This window comes from Palaemon carinicauda, chromosome 4 (genome assembly GCF_036898095.1).
Source record: "Palaemon carinicauda isolate YSFRI2023 chromosome 4, ASM3689809v2, whole genome shotgun sequence".
Taxonomy (NCBI): domain Eukaryota; kingdom Metazoa; phylum Arthropoda; class Malacostraca; order Decapoda; family Palaemonidae; genus Palaemon; species Palaemon carinicauda.
In genome coordinates this window covers 108,346,212-108,370,878 of record NC_090728.1, presented here as the reverse complement: position 1 = coordinate 108,370,878, position 24,667 = coordinate 108,346,212, and the positions used below count along the sequence as shown (strand labels likewise).

Genomic DNA, 24,667 nt, shown 5'->3' with positions numbered 1-24,667 from the left:
TGTTCCTGGTTGAGGTTCATCTACATCATCATCTTCTTCAGCATGGTCGCCATCGTCGTCTTGAGGTTCCTTTGCCGCAAAATTCTCATACAAGCTCAAAGCCTTGGTTCGGATGGTGTTCGTATCCAAGGCTATGTTTTTCTTCCGGCAGTCGGCAATCCAGACTGCTAAAGCACCTTCCATGCGTACGATCGTTTTATTACGCGTGGTAACGACTCGCTTCGCTGATCTGCTAAAGGTGATGGTAGCCGTCTTTCTAATGTTCACCTCGTCCTTCTTGATGTAGCGAACGGTGGATTCGTTGACTCCAAAATGGCGGGCTGCGGCCGCGTAACTTCTGCCTTCTTTTAACATATCGAGAAGCGTCACCTTCTCAGCAATCGTCATCATCTTTCGGTGGCGTTTAGGCTCACTACCAGCCTTAGCAGAAGCAGAACGCTTGGGAGCCATTGTACAGTAGGGGTTAAACAGAAAGTTCAACAAAAAGTTCAACTTAAAACAGTCACGCACAGCACAGATTAAAGTTCACAATAACGTAGCAGCATCTACATGGCGAGAGAGCGGCGAACGAAGTGGCCGCGAAAAGATGCTGGAGGTTGGAGAAGCGGTCAAAACACCAATCACAGGCTAGATTATAAAACTTGGGTTCTGATTCGTCATCTATCAGCACTTGAACCAATCACAATCCGTCTTACATGCTACGTAGTAGTTACCAATTCAAATACAAGGTACTACGTATACAGCTTTACGTACGCTATTTTACACTTGTTTTGTTGTAGGATATGTACGCTTATTCGAGATGTGATTTTTGCAACAAAGAATATCATTGGATGCAGTACTACGTACGTATACATACAAAAGATTCATGGAAAAGATGCACATCCATTACATTTGTAGTAGTAGCCATCAGCAGCCTTACACCATTCAAATACGGTATGACTGCATCTGATTTGCGTTTCATGTTCGATTTAATTTTACTACGTACTGTATACTGAATTATCGTATGATCACATTCTCTTTTCATGTTTTATTTCTTTCTGTACTGAATTATATGTCATATGTAATGCAATGAACCATCAGTAAGAAGAGCAGATATTACTAATTACAGTATTAATGGAATTAACGAAATACGTATTTGGGGTTCTTCATATATCGTGGTATTTTCGAAATTTCCGGAAAATCCGCGATATGTGTATATATATGCGTTATGAAAAAAATCCGCGAAGTGGTGAATCCGTGATGGTCGAACCGCGAAGTAGCGAGGGCTTACTGTAGTAGCAATTTTCTAGAATAAAGTGAAGTTTCCTAAAAATAGTGGTTTGCTGACAAAATCGGATGTCATATTTTAAGCTACGATTGAAATGGATTTATACTCTGTATAATTTTTTTATTTTAGATTTAATTGACGCTTTTTAATAAAACCTATTTTGGGTTCTTCATCCACAGTATATGTAAGTATTGTATAACACCAGAGAGAGAGAGAGAGAGAGAGAGAGAGAGAGAGAGAGAGAGAGAGAGTGAGAGAGAGAGAATCAGCTGTTGTAAACGAATGCCATGTTTTTGTTTCTTGTACCACTTGAAGTAAGGAATTGATCACCGCAACTAATAATAGTCATGTTAATTTCATTCTTAAACTCAGGTTGTAATATGTGAACTAAGATTTTATTTCTTACACACATACAGAGAGAGAGAGAGAGAGAGAGAGAGAGAGAGAGATTTGAGTCTCTCTCTCTCTCTCTTAGAGAGAGGATTTTATAATTACACCTTGTACTATACAAAACAAATCATTGTAAAGCAAATCTATACTGTTTAGAAGATGACAAAATATTGCCGACTTGTTACCGAAATTTACGCTATTCACTGCCGATAAACGAACCCAGCCTACGTGTGAAAACCTTGAATACCCACAGGGAAAACTAAAGCTTTTATATATTCTATACTAAATAAAAATAATACTTGAATATACCTTCATTAACAATACCATTAAAATTATTGAAAGGTTAGAGAACGATAAAGATTGCCGAGAATGTAACCACAATTCTGTTTACAATTTGTCAGCTGGATTCGCCTAGTTAAAAGTTGATTTCATTGTTGATATGGAATTTTATCCTTTAAGAGGCTATTTATTATGAAATTATGTTAATAAAATGTAAGATAAATATTGTTTGGTAACATTTATTATCAAGCACTGTATTTAGGGCTACCAATATACCTAAAAAGACAATAGATTTGATATATTTTGTAGTGCTTAACTTGCAGACTTTGAACAGCTTTGCAAAAACAATTTTTCTTTTTTAAACTACCGACCTTATAAATGGGGAATCGCATAATTCGGGACCCTACTGTATTCCTAAGGTAGAGACCACATTCTGTATTAGAACCATACTTTTGACTGGGAGGAATAGTAAGACCTATTTGTAGAGTGCATGAAAGAGCTTGGTCTAGCTGCTGTTAAGACAGCATGTGAAATGGCTGTACACTTCCTATCTCATTTTCTTTGACTTCCTACATTGTTTTTTTAAGACAATAGTTTTATCAAGGCAGTTGTGGGTACTTAGAAAAAAGTGAAGATACTGATTCAATTTCATACACCTTTGACCTCATATCAGCAATTATTTTTGCAGCTGTATTTACTATCCGAAGCTGCTCTTCTTTCTCGTCATGACTTCTGTGCTTTTCATACTTAGCATCAGTCATAATTTTGTTCCATGTCATGGAAATGCACCACTGGTTTTCTGTTTTTGTTCACAGAAATAACAATGTCTTGTGCATATGCTAAGGATGGGTATATCAAAACGTGTATCGAGTAAAATCTACTTCAATATCTTCTTCCCTTATTAATTAATTCAGCATAGAAAATAGCAATACAGTAACAGCAAAAGAAAATAATATCCAGCAAACATAGCCACAACTATATTTAAGATTAAATATAACTATTTTCAATATTTTAGAAGATTCTCAAAATAAACAGTTCACCTATTAATAATAATTTACAGAAATTTGGCATAATGTTATACAGGCCTTAGATTTATAAGTCTCTATGATATGAGAAAGATAAAAACAAGTATGCATGGGTAAGAGTGGCAAATGGAAGAGTGGCAGAAAGGGCATTAATGGATTATGTGTTCATAACTAAAAGAATGTTTGGAAGATTGAAAGGCGTGCACGTGTTTAGGGGTATGGCTAACGCTATGTCTGATCACTTTTTGGTGGAAGGAAAATTATTTGTAGCAAAAGAGTGGGGAATAGAGTAGGTGGATGTAAAAGGGAGCTAGTGAGGGTTGAAGAGCTAATAAAGTCCGGGGTAAAAAGTAAATATCAAGAAAGGTTGAAAATGACATATGACAAAGTGAAAGTAAGAGAAACGGGTAGTTTAGAGGAGGAGTGGAAGTTAGTAAAAGAAAATTTTGTTGGAATTGTAAGTGATGTATGTGGCAAGAAGTTTGTTGGAGGCAGCATGAGGAAGGGCAGTGAATGGTGGAATGAAGGAGTGAAGGTAAAAGTGGAAGAGAAAAAGAGGGCTTTTGAAGAATGGCTGCAGAGTAATAGTGTAGAGAAGTATGAAAGATATAGAGAGAAAATTGTGGAAGTAAAGCGCAAGGTAAGTGAGGCAAAGAGGGCTGCTGACCTGAGGTGGGGTCAGGGATTGGGTCATTCATATGAAGAGAATAAGAAGAAGTTTTTGAAAGAAGGGAAGAGAGTAAGGAAGGCTGGTTCAAGAATTGAAGAGACAGTGAAAGATGGAAATGGAAGGTTGTTAAAAGGAGAGGAGGTAAGGAAAAGGTGGGCTGAATATTTTGAAAGTTTGCTGAATGTTGAGGATAATAGGGAGGCAGATATAATTGCTGTTCCAGGTGTTGAGGTGCCGATGATGGGAGATGAGAATTAGAGAGAGAGAGATTACAAGAGAGGAAGTGAGGAGAGCGCTAGATGAAATGAGAGAAGGAAAAGCATCTGGTATGGATGGTATGAGAGCTGATATGTTGAAGGAAGGGTGTGACTGTACTTGAATGGTTGGTGAGATTGTTTAATATGTGTTTTGTGTTGTCAATGGTACCAGTAGATTGGGTTTGTGCGTGTATTGTACCACTATATAAGGGTAATGGAAATGTGCATGAGTGTTGTAATTCAAGGAGTATTAGTTTGTTGAGTGTGGTGGGAAAAGTGTATGGTAGAGTACTGATTAATAGGATTAAGGATAAAACAGAGAATGCAATCTTAGAAGTGCAGGGTTTTAGAAGAGATAAGGGTTGTATGAATCAGATTTTTACAGTTAGGCAGATATGCGAGTGAAAAGTTCCTACAAAGGTAGTAAAGCATGTGTTAGGATAGGAAATGAAGTGAGCTATTGGTTTCCGGTGAGAGTGGAGCTGAGACAGAGATGTGTGATGTCGCCGCGGTTGTTTAACTTGTATGTTTATGGAGTGGTGAGAGAGGTGAATGCTCGAGTGCTTGGACGAGGATTAAAACTGGTAGACGAGAATGACCATGAATGGGCAGTAAATCAGTTGTTGTTTGCGGATGTTACTGTACTGGTTGCAGACGAGGAAGAGAAGCTTGGCCGATTAGTGACAGAATTTGAAAGGGTGTGTGTGAGAGAAGGAAGTTGAGAGTTAATGTGGGTAAGAGTAAGGTTATGAGATGTACGAGAAGGGAGGGTGGTGCGAAATTGAATGTCATGTTGAATGGAGAGTTACTTGAGGAGGTGGATCAGTTTAAGTACTTGGGGTCTGTTGTTGCAGCAAATAGTGAAGTGGAAGCTGATGTACTTCAGAGAGTGAATGAAGGATGCAAAGTGTTGGGGGCAGTTAAGGGAGTAGTAAAAAATAGAGGGTTGGGCATGAATGTAAAGAGAGTTCTGTATGAGAAAGTGATTGTACCAACTGTGATGTATGGATCCGAGTTGTGGGGAATGAAAGTGACGGAGAGACAGAAATTGAATGTGTTTGAGATGAAATGTCCAAGGAGTATGGCTGGTGTATCTCGAGTAGATAGGGTTAGGAACGAAGTAGTGAGGGTGAGAACGGGTGTAAGAAATTAGTTAGCAGCTAGAGTGGATATGAATGTGTTGAGGTGGTTTGGCCATGTTGAGAGAATGGAAAATGGCTGTCTGCTAAAGAAGGTGATGAATGCAAGAGTTGATGGGAGAAGTACAAGAGGAAGGCCAAGGTTTGGGTGGATGGATGGAGTGAAGAAAGCTCTGGGTGATAGGAGGATAGATGTGAGAGAGGCAAGAGAGCGTGCTAGAAATAGGAATGAATGGCGAGCGATTGTGATGCAGTTCCGTTAGGCTCTGCTGCCTCCTCCGGTGCCTTGGAAGACCGCGGAGGTAGGGGCAGTAGGGGATTTAGTGTTATGAAGCTTGATCTGTGGTGGATAACAGGGGAGGGTGGGCTGTGGCACCCCTAGCAGTACCAGCCGAACTTGGTTGAATCCCTTGTCAGGCTGGGAGGAATTTAGAGAGGAGAGGTCCCCTTTTCTGTTTCATTTGTTTGATGTCGGCTACCCCCCAAAATTGGGGAAAGTGCCTTGGTATATGTATGTATGATGTAAGACTCAGATAATTATGAAACTCAGTGTCAGATCTTGAAGGATTTTCAGCACATAGTTTTAAATGTAGGTAATGATAATCAGGAAAACGGCTTATAATTATATTTGATCGTCCAAGATGTCCTTGGTTGCTTCTAAAACTAGTAGCATTGTAAATGAAGTATAGCCTTTATTATCACAACAGTTGTCACAAATTATCTCTCCACAAAAAGCAGCCTTAACCTAACAATAGCTGAAAATAGTATGCTAAATACACACTTATGATTCTCTTTTTATACCTCCCGGGACCCGTTTTCTTGAAAGTTTAAATACATATAGCACCATATTTTTCTGTTATCTCAGATTTTATTGTTTTATCAGTTGGTAGCTCGCCCTCATATACCTGAAGAATATCACTCTAAGTAATGGGTATTCTTCTTAATTTTTCTCCAGGGATTTAAAAGTATGAATCATTGACTTTAAAACTGTTAAAATTTAGGGACAACCACATTTCATACCAGATGATGTATGGTAGAATTTTTTCATGCAGGTTACATGGTATCTTGTCTCTGCATCAACTAAATCAACTACATACACATGCGAGTATACTGTTTTGCCCCACTCATTTCTCATTTCAACTGCTTTCAAAGTACAGTAGTGTTCTTAATACGAAGTCTCTCTATATGATGCATAGATTCATGATCACTTGACTCTTTTGCTTTGTGTTTTCAAAAATCTTATGATGCCTCTTTTTGACAAAAAGACAATCATGAACAAAATCAAAATCTGGCTCTAGACTTCTCAGAGATGATGTAGGCACTTGAGAGATTTTCTGTTTTGTCTGGAAAGCTTCAGCACTTCTTTCATTCGTATACACCTTCCTACATTTTTCATGCACTTTTAACACATTTCAATCCTTCTAACTGGGAATGTTTTTATGTTTCCACTTATGATAAAGTCTATGTCTCAAGTCTCGCCTTCAGAAAGATGTCTATCACAAATGAAACATTTCCTTAATGAAAACATTTTCCACATAATGGGAGCACTGATAAATTAACTCTTGTTTTATAGTCCTGAAACAAAAGAAAAACAATAATTAACTTACGAACTTGAAGCGTTTTGTCCATATTGCATGCAAAGAAAATTGCTACCTGATATTCGGGCACGAATACTGTATCACAAAATTTAATAGAAGAATTTTATAGAAAACTTTAAGTAGATATTTTTAAAACCTTTTATGACAGTATTTCTTCAAGATGGCAGCCAAATCTGGGGCAATAAGGTGTGCAAGAGAATTATGTAATTAAGTATGCTATCATGAAAACGAATTTTTTCAGCATTCCCCGTTTAATTACTTATTCAGCCTTTTTTTCCTCTATTTACTGGACTATTAACAGTAAGCCAGCTTAGGTTAGGTGTAAAAAGGCAATAGTTCCTTTGTACAGCAGGTTGAATTAAGATAAAAAATCAGCTGATTTCCTAGTTTGTTTACAACTGGTTACGGGGGCTGCTGTGCATGCATACAGAGGACCGTTTTGGCAGTAGATATACTAGCTCATACATTTATCCCACTAGAATTAACTTATGATGAGCAAATGAAGCACACCATCATAAGAAACATGATACAAATGTTGGACTTTAGTTGAAACTATATTCATTCTGTCAAGAGTTACGTCAATTATATGATATGCCGCGCCATCCCCATACGTAATGCAAGATTTTTTAGGATTGCTTACTTTAGTGAGTGAAGAGATATTAGGATCAAGATTACTAAGTCAATCTTCTGCCTCACAATCTAGCTGTTGAATAGGTTGACTAGGATTACAGGAATGCAAAGGTTTAGGAGGAAAAGGGTCAAAGTAATTTGATTTTAGGCTTTTGAATCTGTACTGCACAGGGAACTTTCAAAACCATTACTGAAAGAAACACCATTAACACTAGACTCAACTAGAGAAGTTTGGTTAGGTTTGGCAACCGGGCAGTTAGGATCAGAATTACCACTTTTAAGAGAGATTTCACTGGACTCTGAAGTTTAACAAAGGTAGCTAGGAATTCAAGAGCTTTTGAAGCACATCTCCAAAAAAAATTGTCTGATTATGTGTATTATATAAAGGTGGAGGCATGTCATTACTGCCGCTATCCACGCTATAATCATCTATTTTAGTCTTCCCTTGATTTCTCTTTGAGCTGAAAGCAACCATTGAAACATACTTTTCCATGAGATAGTCTGTGAGGCAAACTCGCTCCTCACAAGGGTACTTAAAAGACAGTATTGCCCTCAACATGGTACGCAAAGAATGCAGATCATGGTTCCCAGGCACAGTTCCCTTGCAGTAATTGCTAACAAATCTAGGAGAGGACATCGTAATACACAGTAAAAGATGAATAATCTGGAAAACGTCTGAACTTAACTGTGGTGACAGGGAAAACGAGAGGACAAAGAGAGACTGGTTTTTTACATTTAACTGCTATAAATTTTAGAATTTATCACAATTTTATGGGTAAGTGTTGAGTAAACTGAGCTTCTAGAGAAAAAGCAATATGAACATCGGGAGATTCACGGAAATAATTGACTTCCTATGAAGCATGTTGAGAGAGAGAGAAAACTATCATCTTTAAAGTGTTTTTATTAGGTGTGTTTTCCTTACTCCAATGACTAAATTTATGAAATTATTTTCATAGATTAAGTGAGATTAATTGCTCTCCCTCCTTTCCCAAGTTGTGTTTGTGTCTGGAGAGAGGTATATTTTTTCAAGTGTGTAATTTGGATGAGATTCTAAGTAAGGAACTATTGTTATAGGTATATTTCAGTACTCTGTTGAGGAACTTGACTCTAGTGTTATAACAAGTAAAATTAGTGTATGCAGGTATACTGTATAAAATCGTAATAATTTAGCATTTTTAAGAATATTTTTATAAGATAATTTCATTTAATGTTTATAATTTTCTATATATTTAATAACCATTTCAGACTACTGCATTTACTTCAAGCCCAGAGGTTGTCCTTCGTAACTTTTTCCCATCATTTCTGCGCCGATTAAATATGGATGCTCCAGAACAATTGAAAATAGAGGTTAGTATTGATTGATTTAGCATGGTTTCACGTAGATTAGCTGTTGTGAATAGCTTAGTGAGTAACCATACCAGATGTTAAGAGGTTTGATCTGCTAAAATAACTGGTAGTAGGTTGGCCAGGGCACCAGCTAACCGTTGAGATACTACCGATAGAGAGTTATTGGGTCTTCTGACTGGCCAGACAGTACTACATTGGATCCTTCTCTCTGGTTACGGTTCATTTTCTCTTTGCCTACACACGCACACCGAATAGTCTGGCCTATTCTTTACAGATTCTCCTCTGTCCTCATACACCTGACAACACTGAGATTACCAAACAATTCTTCTTCTTCACACAAAGGGTTAACTACTACACTAATTGTTCAGTGGCCACTCTCCTCTTGGTAAGGGTAGAAAAGACACTTTAGCTATGGTAAGCAACTCTTCTAGGAGAAGGACACTCCAAAATCAAACCATTGTTCTCTAATCTTGGGTAGTGCCATATCCTCTGTACCATGGTCTTCCACTGTCTTGGGTTTGAGTTCTCTTGCTTGAGGGTACACTCAGGCACACCATTCTATCCTATTTCTCTTCCTCTTGTTTTGTTATAGTTTATATAGGAGATATTTATTTTTGTTACTCTTCTTAGAATATTTTATTTTTCCTTTTTTCCTTTCCTCACTGGGCTATTTTCCCTGTTGGAGTCCCTGGGCTTATAGCGTTCTGCTTTTCCAACTAGGGTTGTAGTTTAGCAAGTAATAATAATAATAGTCGGTGGTCATTAGAGAGTGGGTTTCCCTTGACCTTGTTAGCTCAGTATAGATGTTCAATCCTTAAGAAAGTTCTTTAGACGACTAAAGAACCATATACTTAAATATTGATACTGAGCTCCATCTGTTGATATACACTGTAAAACTTGATATTATTATTGTTATTATCATTACAGTATTGTTGTTGTTGTTGTGGTTGTTTGTTGTAAGTGTTATTGTTGTTTTTACTACTACTACTACAGTGATAACTCACAACACGAAATTAATTGGGTCCTTAGTGGCTTTTGTACCGTGACTTTTTCGTGTTGTGTGTCGACTTTTACATGTAAATAGCCTCATTCATTCCAGGCCTTACAAAAACAACACAATAAATGATTATAAGAAGGATACACTCCACTAAACAACAAAATACATCACTGCACAATCATTTGGATTATTCAATAATAAGTTGATAGGTGGTAACCTTTAAAAAAAATGTATAATCAGAGCAAACACTAAAAATATAGTAAAAAAAAATGTGGAACCTTACCTTTGGAGTTAGGCGATGTCTGAGAGCGAAGTGGCGGGGTGTTAGGGAGGATGACAAACGGCATAAAACATAAACGCTTAGCTTTACTAAACAGATTAATAAATGGCAGAAAACATTAACACTTAATTTTTATGAATAGTACTTACCTGGCAGTTATATATATATAGCTTAAGTCTCTGACTTCCGGCAGAATTTATTCGAAAATCACGGCAACCGCCTTGTGGTGGTTGTGCGGTTAGGTGGTTAACAACCCTTACAGGGTGGTACCTGGAATCACTCACGTTTTCTGTTCCTCAGATTATCTCTGCCGGCCAGATCGACAACATCGTTGGTCCGCCATTAAGAGTTTTTCGAATCGCGTTCCCTACATCGCTATTTTGGACTTTGGCAATCGTGTTTTGTTATTATTTTTTTATTTTTTGCTTTATCATGAGTGAAAAACTTCATATTCGTGTATGTGCGAGTGATGTATGCAAGGTGAGGTTACCGAAAGTGTCGGTTGACCCTCTCACAGTTTGTATGGGTTGCAGTGGGTTTGAATGTGCACTAAATAATAGGTGCAAGGAATGCAAGGGTTTAAATGAAGATGATTGGTTAGCTATGAAGCGCTGTGTGTGCAAACTAGAACTCGATAGAGTTAGGAGAGCTAAATCAAAGTCAAAGTCTGCTAGTGAAGCTAGTTTAGATTTATCTATTGACCCTTTAATTGTTACCTCTTTGGAAGTTGTTCCTTCCCCTAAGGTAGTAACTCCTGCCACTTCTACAGGATCTGCGATTGCGGATGACCCTCGGTATGCCAGGATGGCTGCTGAGTTGGATGCCATTAAATTACAACTTGCGGCCTTTAAAGGTAAGGGTGAAAGTGATATTAGTGCTAGTGAAAGTGCAGTGGAGGTGGCGGCTGATCGAACTTGTCATACCCTTAGGTCTAGACCTCTACAAAGCTCCCAGGACCAAGGGAGAAGGTACGTCGAAAGCCGAAAGGGAGTGAGAGGTGCTTATCCTCGGTCAGTCGTCGCCTTAGACAGTCCTGTTGCGACCTCCCAGGCTGCTCTTGACCGCCGTAGAAAAGGCGTGTCGGATATGTATGTGTCTTCACCTGATCCTTCTCCCAGACGCAAGTTGCAATACGAATCAAGACCGACGAAGAGAAGGTGGGACCGGGATGTGCAGTCTCGCTCTCCCTCTCCCGGTTCGAGTAGCCGAGAACCTGAACCTTCGGAGGACGACTTCAATGTTGTTCCTGTTAAGAGGACGAAACAGAGAGTCCTTAGCCCAGTTAAACCTGATAAACTTCCTGCTTCTACTGCCAGCGCTTCCAAACAGCTGCCTCCTTTGGAACCGCAAGAATCAGCAGAAGTTGCTAAAGCCTATATGGCTGTTATGCAGGAACAGCTTTCATTGCTAGTGCAAGCTTTCAGCCTCCCTCCTTCCCAGTCCGTTAGACATAAGGATGTCTCTTTGCCAGTTAAGAGATCGTCTTCTAAGAGGGAACGAGGTATCTCTCCAAAGAAACCTCTGCGCACTTCGTCGGCCATATGACAACGCACTCCCTCTTCATCGGCTCGACGCCAGGACGTTACTTCCTCTCGCTCTCGGCGCCAGGACGATACTGCCTCTCGCCCTCGGCGCCAGGACGATTCCGCCTTGCGTTTTAGGAAGCAGGACGAATGCAGCCTGCCTTATCAGGACAATACCACTTCTCGTCATCAGGATGATACCACTTCTCGTCATCAGGACGATACCTCTTCTCGCCGACAGGACGATAGCAGCGCTCGGCGCCAGGGCGCTTCCTTCTCTAGGCGCCAGGACGACACCTATGCTCGGCGCTAGGACGCAAACAGCTCTCGGTGCCAGGCTGCTTGCAGCCCACTTCTTCAAGATGTTGACCTCGATGATGTATCGGAAGAGGAAGAGAAACCTACTGACTCGGCTGGTGACTATAAGGTTCTGTCTCGCTCTCTTTTAGGACTATATGGGGAGGAATTCCAACCTTTGGCGCCTCGTTCTCCTCAGTCTCAATTCACCAGGAAGAAGGCTACGAAGCATTCGGCCTTCATCAAAATGAAACTTTCAATTTCTGCCAGGAAAGCACTCGCTAAGGTGGGTGATTGGATGAAGGAAGGAACGGAGGCAAGTGGTCAAGACCACCTTTTCTTTCCTACCATCTCGGCTCGCTTCCAAGGCTTGTATGTGGTATGAGACAGGGGAACCTTTGGGTCTAGGAGAGCCTACCTCCTCTGAAAGGGGACCTCTTTGCTCTTGTGGACTCGGCAAGAAGGCATGCACTGAACTCTGCCAAGGTGATGTGGTCCATGTCGGAGCTTGATCACCTCGTCAAGGGAATTTTCAGGGTTTTCGAGGTTTTTAGCTTCCTAGACTGGTCTCTCGGGACTCTGGCCAGGAAGACAGAACTCCTGGAAGGCACAAAGGATCTGACGAGTATCATGTCCTGCATGGACAAAGCTCCAAGGGATGGGGCTAATGAGTTGGCTTCCCTTTGCTCAGCAGGGGTCTTGAAGAAGAGGGCCTTGTTGTGCTCCTTCACCTCTAGATCGGTGACTGTTGCCCAGAAGTCAGAGCTGCTTTACGCCCCTCTGTCACACCATCTCTTTCCCGAAGCTCTGGTCAGAGATATCTCCCTTTCTCCTTCACAAAAGGCTACTCGGGACCTTTTATCTCGGTCTGCCAGAAAGCCTTTGCCTGTTGCTCCTGCTCCTCTGAAGAAGGAAGAGAAGAAGTTCCAGCAGCCCTTTCGGAGTAGGGCTTCCTCGAGAGCGGATTTCGGGGGAGAAGACAAGAGTCAGGGCCAAGGACCAGCAGAGGTGCGTTTAGGCCCCGATCCAAGAAATGAGATGGAAGTCCTCCAGACAACAGTAGGGGCAAGACTGTCTCGTTTTTGGCAGTCTTGGAAGAGGAGAGGTGCGGACACCTGGTCCCTCTCGATCATCAAGGAAGGTTACAAGATCCCCTTTTTAAAGAAGCCTCCTCTCTCAGACACTCCCCTAGCCTTAGTGGCTCAGTATGCCGACACGGGGAAACAAGAGGCTCTTCTGGAGCATGTCGACCAGATGTTGGCCAAGGGAGCAATAGAGCCAGTTCGGGACCTTACCTTCCCAGGCTTTTACAATCGCCTGTTTCTGTTTCCCAAGAACTCGGGTAGTTGGAGACCAGTCCTAGACGTCAGCTCTCTGAACGCCTTCGTGGAGAAAACAAAATTCTCCATGGAGACGACTCAGTCGGTGCTGGCAGCAGTTCGTCCAGGCGACTGGATGGTATCTCTTGACCTGCAGGACGCTTATTTTCACGTCCCCATTCATCCGACTTCAAGGAAATATCCGAGATTTGTGATTCAGGGCAAGTGCTTTCAATTCAGGGCACTTTGCTTCGGTCTCAGCACGGCTCCTCAAGTTTTCACCAGGCTAATGGCGAACGTGGCAGGCTGGTTTCATCAGGAGGGGATAAGGGTATCCTTTTATCTGGACGACTGGCTGATCCTATCACAGTCGAAAGAAAAATGTTTGGAGGACCTACAGAAGACGTATACGAAGACTCAGGACCTGGGACTCATCGTCAACAGGGAGAAGTCTCAGACCGAACCGAATCAGACTATTCTCTATTTGGGGATAGTTCTGAATTCAGTTCTTTTTTGGGCTTCTCCCTCCCAGGAAAGGCAGACCAGGTGCCTAGAGAAAGTCAGAGGATTTTTAAAGAAGCAGGAATGCTCAGCGAAGGAGTAGATGAGTTTGCTGGGAACTCTATCCTCCCTAGAGCAGTTTGTCTCGTTGGGGAGACTGTACCTAAGACCTCTGCAACACTTCCTCGCAAAGGTATGGAACAGGAAGACCCAGGAGGACTCCTTTTCTTTTCCCATTCCGACAGAGATCAAGGATCTTTTGATGTGGTGGCTGGACCCAGCTCTGTTAGGAGAAGGGATCTCCTTGTACAAGAAGAACCCCGACCTAGTGTTATTCTCAGAACGCGTCGGAGTAAGGCTGGGGAGCAACACTAGGGAAGAAGGAGGTCTCAAGTGTTTGGGAAGGAAGTCAGGTCAGTTGGCATATCAACAGGAAGGAGTTGATGGCAATTCTGTTGGGACTAAAGGCCTTCGGAACCTCGGTGTCAGGGAAGACTGTGGAGGTCAATTCAGAAAACACCACAGCTCTCGCGTACATCAGGAAACAAGGGGAAACTCACTCCCTCTCTGTGTTCAGAACAGCAAGAGAGCTTCTCTTTTGGGCGAGCGAGAACAGGACTCAGCTGTTGACGAGGTTTGTTCAAGAGCAAAGAAACATCAGGGCAGACATGCTTAGCAGTAAGGGACAAGTTCTTCCCACAGAGTGGACTCTCAACCCGCATGTCTGTCAGAGCCTCTGGAAGTTGTGGGGCAGACCTGTAATAGACCTTTTCGCCTCCAACTTGAACAAGAGGATCCCCAACTACTGCTCCCTAGTACCGGACGAGGAAGCGGTAGCAGTGGACGCCTTCTTGATGGATTGGACGGGGATGGACATGTATACGTTTCCCCCGTTCAAAATCATCAATCTGGTTGTCGGAAAATTCGCTCTCCTCGATTCGGGACAAATGATCCTAGTGGCTCCCTTCTGGCCTGCAAGGGAATAGTTCACCGAAGTGGTGGGCATGCTGATGGACTTCCCAAGAAGACTCCCGGCAAGTCCAGATCTTCTCAGACAGCCCCACTTTGAGAGATATCATCAAAACCCCCTCGCTCTCAAACTGACTGCCTTCTGACTGTCGAGAAGCTCATTAGATCTCGAGGCTTTTCGGCACAAGCGGCAAAAGCTATTGCCAGAGCAAGAAGGATCTCGTCACAAGGAGTCTACCAGTCTAAGTGGGAGACCTTTAGAGCTTGGTGCAGGCGGCACAAGATTTCCTCGACCACTACCTCTCTGAGCCAGATTGCAGACTTTTTATTGTACCACAGACAGGATGCTAAGCTGGCTGTATCTACCATCAAAGGATACAGGAGTATGCTCTCAACCATATTTAGGCATAGAGGCCTAGAGTTGTCTCAAGATAAAGATTTGCAGGACCTCATTAGGTCTTTTGACACGACGAAACGGGTACAATTAAGACCCCCATCTTGGAACCTGTATGTGATGTTCAAGTTTCTGTGCTCCAAAAAATTTGAACCTATCTCGCAAGCCTCTCTTCGAGATGTAACAAAGAAAACCCTCTTCCTTATGACTCTAACGACTGCCAAAAGGGTCAGCAAAGTCCAGGCGATTGAGAAGCGTGAAGGCTTTAATCAAAATGGAGTGGTTTGTGCCTTAAGGTTTGACTCTCTCGCCAAGAACGAGAACCCTCAGAAACCCTGGCCTAGGACATTTGAGGTCCCTAACCTCATGAACCTAGTGGGTCAGGAGCAGGAAAGACTCCTCTGCCCAGTTAGGGCCTTCAAGGCTTATTTGGCCCACACTAAGAACGTGAGGGGTGCATCCAACTCGTTATGGTGTTCAGTGAAGGATCCTCAAAAACCCCTGTCAAAGAACGCTTTGTCCTTTTTCCTGAGGGAAACTATCAGGGAAGCCCACCTCTTATGTGAGGAAGAACACTTTGCCGTGTTGAAAGTACAGGCTCACGAAGTGAGAGCCATTGCTACCTCACTGGCATATCAGAAAAATATGTCAGTTAGGCAAATCATGGGCACAACGTTCTGGAGGAGCAACTCTGTCTTCGCTTCTCATTACCTCAGAGAGGTGAGAGTAGACTATGATAAGTGTTATACCTTGGGCCCATACGTAGCTGCGGCTTCTGTATTAGGCAAAGGAGTTACTACCCCCACTCAACCTTAGTTTGTATGCATGTATGAAGGTTTGTGTTTTTATGGTTGTCTGAGGACCTTGTCTTGTGGTACGGTTCCCTCAGTCCAGATAGATAGTTTATATCTATTTCTGCAAGGTTAGGTGGTTAGTTTTAGTAAGGTTACAGGTTTTTATTATATGGGGCGAAGGTAGTTTCTGAAGTCTAGTCAAGTTGTTGGTCTTCCCCCTTTGACAGACTCGATTGAGTTGTTTGCAGCGTAGCAGGTCTACTCCTGGCTGAACACTCCTAAGGGAAAGCGACTCTAGAGGCAGTAACCTTTGAAGTCAGCTACCTTAGCAGGTAAGGAATCAAGGTGTTTTTTCTCCAACAACTCTTTTGCTGTTTCCCCAACGATGTTTACTGTCTGTTTTCCTCCTCCAAATGTGTGAATCGGCTATATATATATAAAACTGCCAGGTAAGTACTATTCATAAAAATGGAGTTTTTAAATATAAAACTTACCCGCTGGTGATATAAGAATGGCTAAAGTCCCTGGACCCCGGCAGGAAATTCAAAATCTCGCTCGGCTATAGCAGATATGCCAGGTGTACACTAGCGCCCTCGCACTACTACAGGTAGAACTATACCCAACTTCTTCAGATTTTCCCTGCCGCCATAGCGGGCTGTTCTATTGGAAATTCTCTCTCGCTTTTTACTCTGTTTAGACGTTATTTGGTGATGTACAGTATTAACGTTTTTTGAGTTTGGGCTTTCGCTTTTTTGTTTTATTTGATCTGTGATCACATATTTATAACTTGAAAGGTAAGATTAAAAGATTTTTCAACCTATTTTAAACCTCACGAAAGCATGGGGCGAGATGTAAACATCTCGTCCATTGATGACGTCACAGCCTTATGTCGTAGGCTATAAGTCCGACTTGCTTTTTACAAAGAATTATAAGTGGATACTTTCTTTTGAAGTATTAAGTTATAAATTAAATTAAAGGATTATTAATCTAAGAAAATGTTATCCTTTTAATAGTTTTTCTTGAGGTAATCTTCGATCTGTTTGTGAAGATTAACTAGCGTTCAGTTGTTACGTAGTTGTCAGTATTGTTACAATATTACAATATTTGGTAGCGGTTTTATGAATAGTACATTCTTCTTACTTCTCAAGTTTTTTAGTTGTACTATATAAAAGGAACATTTTATTTTGAAATCAATTGGTCCTGTCAGTATTTTTCCTTAGTCAGAGGTTAAAGGAAGTTAAATTTCACTTAATGTTTATACGAATCGATGTAGCGCACGATTCTATGTATCGTTGTTTCCTTAGTAGAATATTAAGATTGTTCGTATATTAAGTGTAAATGTTCCAATGAATACGAGTGATGATTCATCTTTTATTGGAATTCCTTAATTTAAGGGTTTATTTTATTTTATAAATATATCTATTAAGGTAATATTTAATATTCCGCTGCATTTATATGGGATTCAGTGATTTATCATTCCCATTTAAACAATTGAGAGAATTGTAAGTCTCTCTCCAAGAGTTCATTTCGTTTGAGAGAACGTATACTTTGGTTTTCAAATGATTGTGAAACTTTGTTTTTACCAAAGAGTAGAATGCTAATTTTTAGTGTTAAATTACGCAGTGAATTTTATTCAGTGGAGAGTGCTTCTGTTCGGACCTGTCGTTATCCTAGTCTTAGACCTCTGTCAAGCTCCTGGAAGGGGAGAAGTTAAGTCGAACGACGGAAGGAATCGAGAGGGTAGCCAGGCGTTACAGTCTTTTAAGACCCGAACAGAAGTCCCCTCTAGCGTTTTCTGTCATCCCTCAGAATGCTCACCCTCGCTATAGATAAAGCGAGCTATTAGTGTTGTCAAACATTATACGAGTGTTTCAGGCGCTAAGCTGAAAACAAAATTAGATTCGTTCTGCGTATTTACGTTTCATGCGGCGCGGACTTAGTGCCTCTGCTTCTACCTGATGGGTGTCGTCTCCCGACAGTGGCAAGCGCTAGGGATAGACAAAGATAGTGCTGATTACATTTCGCCTAAGTTTGATTCTGATCTTTTCTGGTGGGCGTGAAACAGCAATTATCTTCGTTTATGCAGTTTTATCAGCCTGCCGTTGACAGTGCAGTTGGGTGTCACGATTCCGGTTTTGACACGGTCGCACAGGCGACCTGCTTATTCCGGTGATGACTCGTTGTCGCACAGGCGGCCTACCAGCCGCAATGTTCAATGGTGGGAGAAGGTGGATGCATCGCTTCGAGTACCTTCTCGACGCCAACCGATTCTCATAGCACCTAGTGCCAGTCTATCCAGGAGCGCCAACGATCGCCAGGCAGCAGAGCATGCTACCAAGTGACGTGACAGACAGCAGAGCGGAGCGGTGCGTCAGCGGAGCGAAGCGTCAACGGAGCGTCAGCGTCAGTGCAGACGATTCGCTACCTATGATAATAGACTTTGATGTCTACACGACCATGACCATCTAGCGTTGGGACATTGTTGCGCCAGGCGCTAAATTAAGAAATAAATCTTAACTAGAAAGATATTATATTCTCGGACCAAGGCCTGCTGCGCTAATTCTTGGTTGGGAGAGCTAGAATTAAAACCTCTAAGCATTGAGGTCAGAATTCAGAATCCTAAGGAGTGGACTCCTAGGAATCAAGACTTCTCTTCCTAGGATAGAGTCTTGTAGGAGAAAGGGAATGACTTTCAGAAATTCATGAGAGTTTTTCTGAAGAGTTTCTCTTTTATTTTATAACTGCTGCTCCTCGTTCCGACTTCAGTTTTCGCAAATTGCGTGGAAGGTGTGTCTATTTATTTTATTATTATTACTAGCCAGGCTACAACCCTAGTTGCGAAAGCAAGATGCTTTAACCCAAAGGGCTCCTAGAGGAAAAGATGGCTCAGTAAGGAAATAAGAAAATAAATAAAGACATTAAATTATTCCCAGAAGAGTAACAGTGTAAAGAGACAGTGCTCATGGTCAGTGCAATAACGCATCCTCAGTGCAGTAACGAACCTAACTGTAGAGATTGGTGCAGCAGCGCCTGCAGCTGCAAAAGCGGGAAGTGCATTAAGGCCTTTATGAGAATAGAGTATAAGAGTACTGTATATCTCACACCACGGGCAGATCTTTTATGATTTAATGTATTATGGTTCAAAGCGCTCTTTATTAAACATAAAACTTACCAGCTAGTTAGATAAGAATGGCTGCAGCAAGCAGAACCTAAGCGGCAGCGTGACGAAGCTCAGAAGTTAATCGATGAAGCCGCGGAGCGTCAGCGGCAGCGGCAGGCAGGCGCCAAGCATCAGCTTGACGACCCACGCCAGTCGAGTCATGAATTGGCGGAGCGTCAGCGCGAGCATTGCATGAGCGCGGTGCGCCAGGACTCGGCGGAGCGGCAGCGCCAGCTAGATTCTTCCCATAGTAAAACCAATCGTGACGGCAAACGCAAGGCGAGTGGCTGTCAATTGGATGTGGATATGGAACAACGCAAGCGCGCCCATATCGTCACTGATGCGCCTGCACAGGAAGGTCAACTTTTAATCAGAGCACAGCTTCAATCGGATGACGTTCTACGTTCTTCCTATCTACTAGACTAGGAAGTTAATCGTTTGCATGCGAACAAAACTTACCCTCACAGCAGGTGTGTTGTGATTCTTAAACGGGAAGCAATCGAGTGTGTTTTTTCTTCCACAAGAGGAGCGGAAGTCAGACGAGTTACATATAGTCCTAGCTCTTCCTCTGGAATCTGAAGCACATTCAGGGAAGAAAGAGTTTGTCCTCTTAGAAAGACGCAAAACCTAGACTTGGGCGTCAACAATCAATACGTCCGAGACCTTTCAGGAGTCATTGTTTTCTAGTATCTTATCCCGCAGTAACTGATGTTCGCCAGAAGTTTTTTCTGTTGAAAAAAGGCGTCGTGTCAGCGCCAAAATCGGGTAAGACATATAATTCTTCGAGAGAAAAGGTGCTCAGTTTGCTTCTGTTCACACTTCTTCTCCGCCCCCAGTTTGGGGAAATGTTTAGTACTTTCTTCTGGGGTCTTGAGGCTACTGTTAACGGTATCTCACAGCATGGGATACGTTCAGGTCGCGCACAAGGCGCGCTGGAAATGTCATAAGGACTCTCCCAGGTCGCTCACGGGACTGCGGTTGATGATCTCTCATAGCCTTCGCTCACGCTTGAGTTGGCGCGTAAGCTGCCCCGCGAATGTAGGTTTGGTCTGAGCTAAAAGAGGTCAATTTCATCTCTTTTTAGCATTTACGATTCTTGGGGGGGAAAAAATGTTTTCTCCTAAAAGAGTAAGGACTACCATAGATCAAAGGGATGGTTTTCCGTTAGTATCAGACAGCGTATTTCTCCGATGCTCAGCAACGTTTCCTCGCAAAGATATGCTCTTGTTGCGGGAAGTGTTAGAGCATACGCTTGTAGCGGAGCAGACGTACACGCAGTCACAGACGCAGACGTCAGTCTGGTGGTATGTTGGACGCTGACAGTCAAAGTTGATCCTTTCAACTAGTTGTCCCATCTTCGCGATCTGCGGGATACGCGTCTCCACTCATGCGGACGCATGCTACACGCGAGCATCTCTCGGCAAACATGTCGACCTAAAATCCTAAGCAATCTAGACGCATGTGCCAGCCTGGACATATACTGGATAAGGTCAGTCAGGTTTTTTCCGCATCATGATAGACTAACAGTTGCTCCTTTGTGCCACTGACCGGACACGATGCTGTTGCCTACTTGCAGCACGCTGTAGATTTACAACAGGTGAGACGTACACAGAGCGCTGTATCCACTCGACAAGGTGAACGCATACAGCACGCTAGCACCTTACGGGGATGCAAGCACATACGACATTATAGTCGCATATTAGACATATACAGTCTAGTCTTTTGCTCACAGCAGTATGGACAGACTGTTGTCTTTCCTTCGCGTCGCTCTGGCCTCACAGCTAACGCTTTCTCGCGTCAAGCTTTGGCTTTAAGTGTGTTGAACATTTGTTGGTACACACGATCAGGTCTTAACTTCACAGCATGAGGTTCACGTTGTTGATGCTTCTTTTCAGCAAGCCTAGCTTCAGTATCGGTTTCTTGCGACTAATCTGGATGCGTTTTGGGAGGAGGTCTAGATCTTGACACTTTCTCTCATGACATGTTGAGCATATACAGCAGGCTGGAACCATACTGTACCCATGCTGGAACCATGCTGGGTACTTGCTGGAAGCATGTCATCAGTCCGTTTTTTCCTGTGTCAGGATCACGATCGCTTTATTTTAAACCATCAAGCTTTAGGTCTAGCTGCCTCCAGTATTTCAGAAGACCCTTATGATCAAGAGGGTTGTTCGAAGGAGACAGCTGAGGCTATCGCTTGTACAAGGGACCTTTGCCTCAAGGTTTTGCAACCCAAATAGGGTGTTTTATGGAATGGTGTAGAGCTAAAGGGCTCTTCATTTGGTAACTCTAAGACAAGTGGCCTGTTTCTTCTTAGACCTTGGAAGAAAACACATTTTTTCCTCCTCGACCATCAAGTGGTACAGGAGTATGCGGACAGCTGTCTTCAGACGCAGAAGATTGTATCTATCAATAAAGACTTTATAGATCTTCTTAAGATCATTTGAGATGACTTGGAAGCATCAGTAAGATGCGCCAGCCTGAAATTTAGGGGTCGTTTCTGGAATTTCGCGGTAGTGACAGATCCGAGCCTTTACACTTGGTTTCTTTTTTAAGGCCTAACTTTGGAGACTTTCTGAGTAAGTCTACCATAGTTGAGAGTCAGTGAAGTTCAATCTTTTAGCAAAAACATTGACTTCACAATGGTTAAGCCATAGGCGCCTTGCAACCTGGATTCTTGGTCATTAACAAACGTCCTTCTCATCCATGGCCTAAATCTTTCGGGATCTCTATCCTATCGAATTTGGTTTGTGAAGGGCTGCGAAGAGTTTTTTACCTGGTTAAAACAATGAAGTTTTATCGGGACAGGACCAAAGAAGTTAAGAGTCTATTCATGACTCTTTGGTGCACGGTCAAGAAGCCTGCGCTATCTATGTCTAAAACGCTCTATCATCTGGTATAGACTTTAATTATAAGAGTTCTTCCATACTGTTGTGTGACAGATCATAACATGTTGAAAGAGTAAAAACTCATGAAGTTAGAGCTGTAGGAGCTTCTGTAACTTTTAAACTAATCTGTTCTCTGCAAAGCATCGCGTATACAGCATTGTGAAGGGGTAATCCTGTATTCGCCTTGCATTTCTTAGACCATATCCAGTCTCTTTATGAGGACGTCTATGTTTTGGGATTACTCGTAACAACGAGTGGAGTAGTAGGTGAGACATTCACCTCTACATTTCCCTAGATTCCTAGTACCCCTGTTCTTCTCTTGGAACTGTTATATATGTTTTTTATGATTGTACGTGAAGATTGGTCGACAATCTTCCGCAATCTTTGATCTAGTCAGATGGTCATTTTGTTCCTAGAGAGTGCCCGGAATAGGGGTATTAGTTGAGGTCCTGTCATGTTATAGTTTATTGAACCATTTGACAGCTCCTAGAGGTCATCAGCTCCCTGGGTGGACCACTGGATCTTCTAAGGATAGCAGACAAAATGAAGCAGAGCATTGCTGTCAGCTTCCTTATCAGGTGAGAACCTCTCAAGTGGTTTATGTAACTCTTAAGTGAATTTCCAATTATGTAGCTGTCTCTGACCCACCACCAAGGGTGTCAATCAGCCATTCTTATATAACCAGCAGGTAAGTTTTATATTTAAAAATGTTATTTTCATAATAAAATAAATTTTTGAATATACTTACCCGCTGGTTATATAAGTTTAAAAACCCACCCTCCTCCCCTCTAGAGACCATTATGTTAACAACCCCTCTTCATCAATCAGGATAATCTCAGGCGAAAACTGGCAAACAATAGCTTACTCTTTCTTTCAAAATATTTCATAATGAACTAAGTACGCTATTAATCGATAACACGGAATACGACGTAAGAACAAATATTGTGACACTAACTTTCCCAATTGTCAATGTACCTAATTTACACTTTTTTTTCTCCATAATTTTATCAAGTACACCCTCAAAGGGGATATTACAAAAAACTTCATAACTTACGTCTAACTCTGAACTTACAAATGTTTTACATTTCCTCTCCGGAATTAAACAACTTGTTATTGTTAACACAAAGTTATCTCAACATGTTACTTGACTTTACTTTCTTCAATTAAACTAGTGTCTTTCATCCAACTTTAACATTACGCAAAGAAAACGGGATGATAGCTTTGTTACTCTACAAAATCTCAAAACATATTATTTAACCATAAAGCTACAGATTTTGTAACATGTTACTTAACTTCTGTGGGGGTTGATTGCAGTGGGTCGCCTTGGGTCCCTCATCTTACAGTTGCTGTCTGGGACCTCTTCCACTTTTCGGGATTGTCCTTGACCTTGGTGGGCGTGTCATTCCTGTCAATACGCCCACTGCTGCTACTTGGACGACTAACTCCTCTATGGCAAGGTTAATCAAGCACACTCCGGCTGCTCTTGATAGTGTCCTGGCTCACCATTTCGAACGGTGATTTTCGATGCTGTTGCTCCCGCGACGGGAAACCGAATACGGCGACAATTTTAGACGTACATGAGAGGGTACAGTCTTCTCTTCTAACAGGAACATTGCCGTGTCATCCTGTCTAGGACGAATGTGTTTCCTTACAGTTTCCTCTCCTGGCTGCCGTCTATTCCAGCCCAGGAACCCGGCGTAAGGGCGCTAGGGTCTCCTTCCCACAGGTCCTCCGTGGGTGACTGATCCACAAAGCTCCTGGCTGCTTCCTTCTGGACGGGAACGACGTTACTGGCGGTTCTCAGGCCTGCCCTCCGTTGTAGGCGTCTTCTCAGATGTGCCCATGATATGGATTCTATGAATTCGAGTTTTCTCCTCACTTTCCTAAGGGCATTTCCTTGAATTCCCTGTTTCGCCTCGATGATTTTCTGACGATCAGTCCAACATTGCTCCGTTGTCGCTGCTTCCACACAACTAAGAAGTGTTTCATATTGGCTGTATAGTCCATTTCCTCCAAGCCGGGGTTCGAACCCATCCTCCAGTGAAGGGCTGTTTTGGTAAGCTCACTGCTGTGTTTGTCTCTCTGCGCCCCTTGACGTTCCAGTGTGTACAGGTTCACCTTGAGTCTTCACGACATGACGTAGACCTCCGAAATCGTTAACTACCACGTACACATCTTCAAGTCCCTGTGTGCTCATTTTGTAATTTATTAATTACTTTCACTAATTGCCAAATTATTCCGCTGGGCTGCCACCATAAATTGTCGGCTGCCACCATAAATTGTCACTTCTTAACAATTTCAATTGAAAATAAATTAAAGTTCAAGTGGCGGGGTTAGACAGAGACTAATCTGTAACTTGACATAGTGTATTTCACAAAGAAAAGTATTACAAGTCCTTGAGCACACTTAAGTTAATTGAAAGTCTAAACAGTTATCAATTACATTCATAAGATAAGTGCTCTTTTCAAACATTGGTTGAATCAACTTATTCTTGGGCGGACAGACGGTCAGGGAACGAAGGAATTATTACTTTACTTCAGAGTTTCTCTCACTTTCTAAGTACAAAACTATCAGAGTATGGGTCTTGGCAAGCAATGTAACTACAATAAAATCTTATCTGCTCCTCGTGAGATCTCTGGCCCGACAAACTCATAGGCCGCGGGAGTCGCTGGGCGTGACCCCATGGCGTCCTGAGAAGAAGACCAAATATGGTCGTGCTTGAGAAGGTATTCGTTATACCAATCCGGATCCATCCGGTAGTCCTTCGCTCTCCTGAGCCGTTGCCCCCCCCCAAGGAATCTGCGAAAACAAGGAGGAGACAGAAAAAACCCTTCGTCTGCAGTTTGACATAGAGATAGACTCTTGGCCCCAGTGGAAGCTGAGAAAGCACACACTTCCAAGCAAGCCAGCGAACTGAGGTCATTCACATGACCTCAAACAGAG

General features: G+C 42.3%; 1 protein-coding gene across 1 annotated transcript in view; it reads left to right on the top strand.

The window, feature by feature from the left end:
• Tmem214 (Transmembrane protein 214) overlaps positions 1 to 24,667 on the top strand; it is a 377,130-nt gene that overhangs the window by 151,293 nt on the left and 201,170 nt on the right. The window contains 1 exon segment of the mRNA XM_068372549.1: positions 8,501 to 8,602. Within this exon segment, the coding sequence (XP_068228650.1) occupies positions 8,501 to 8,602 (102 nt within the window).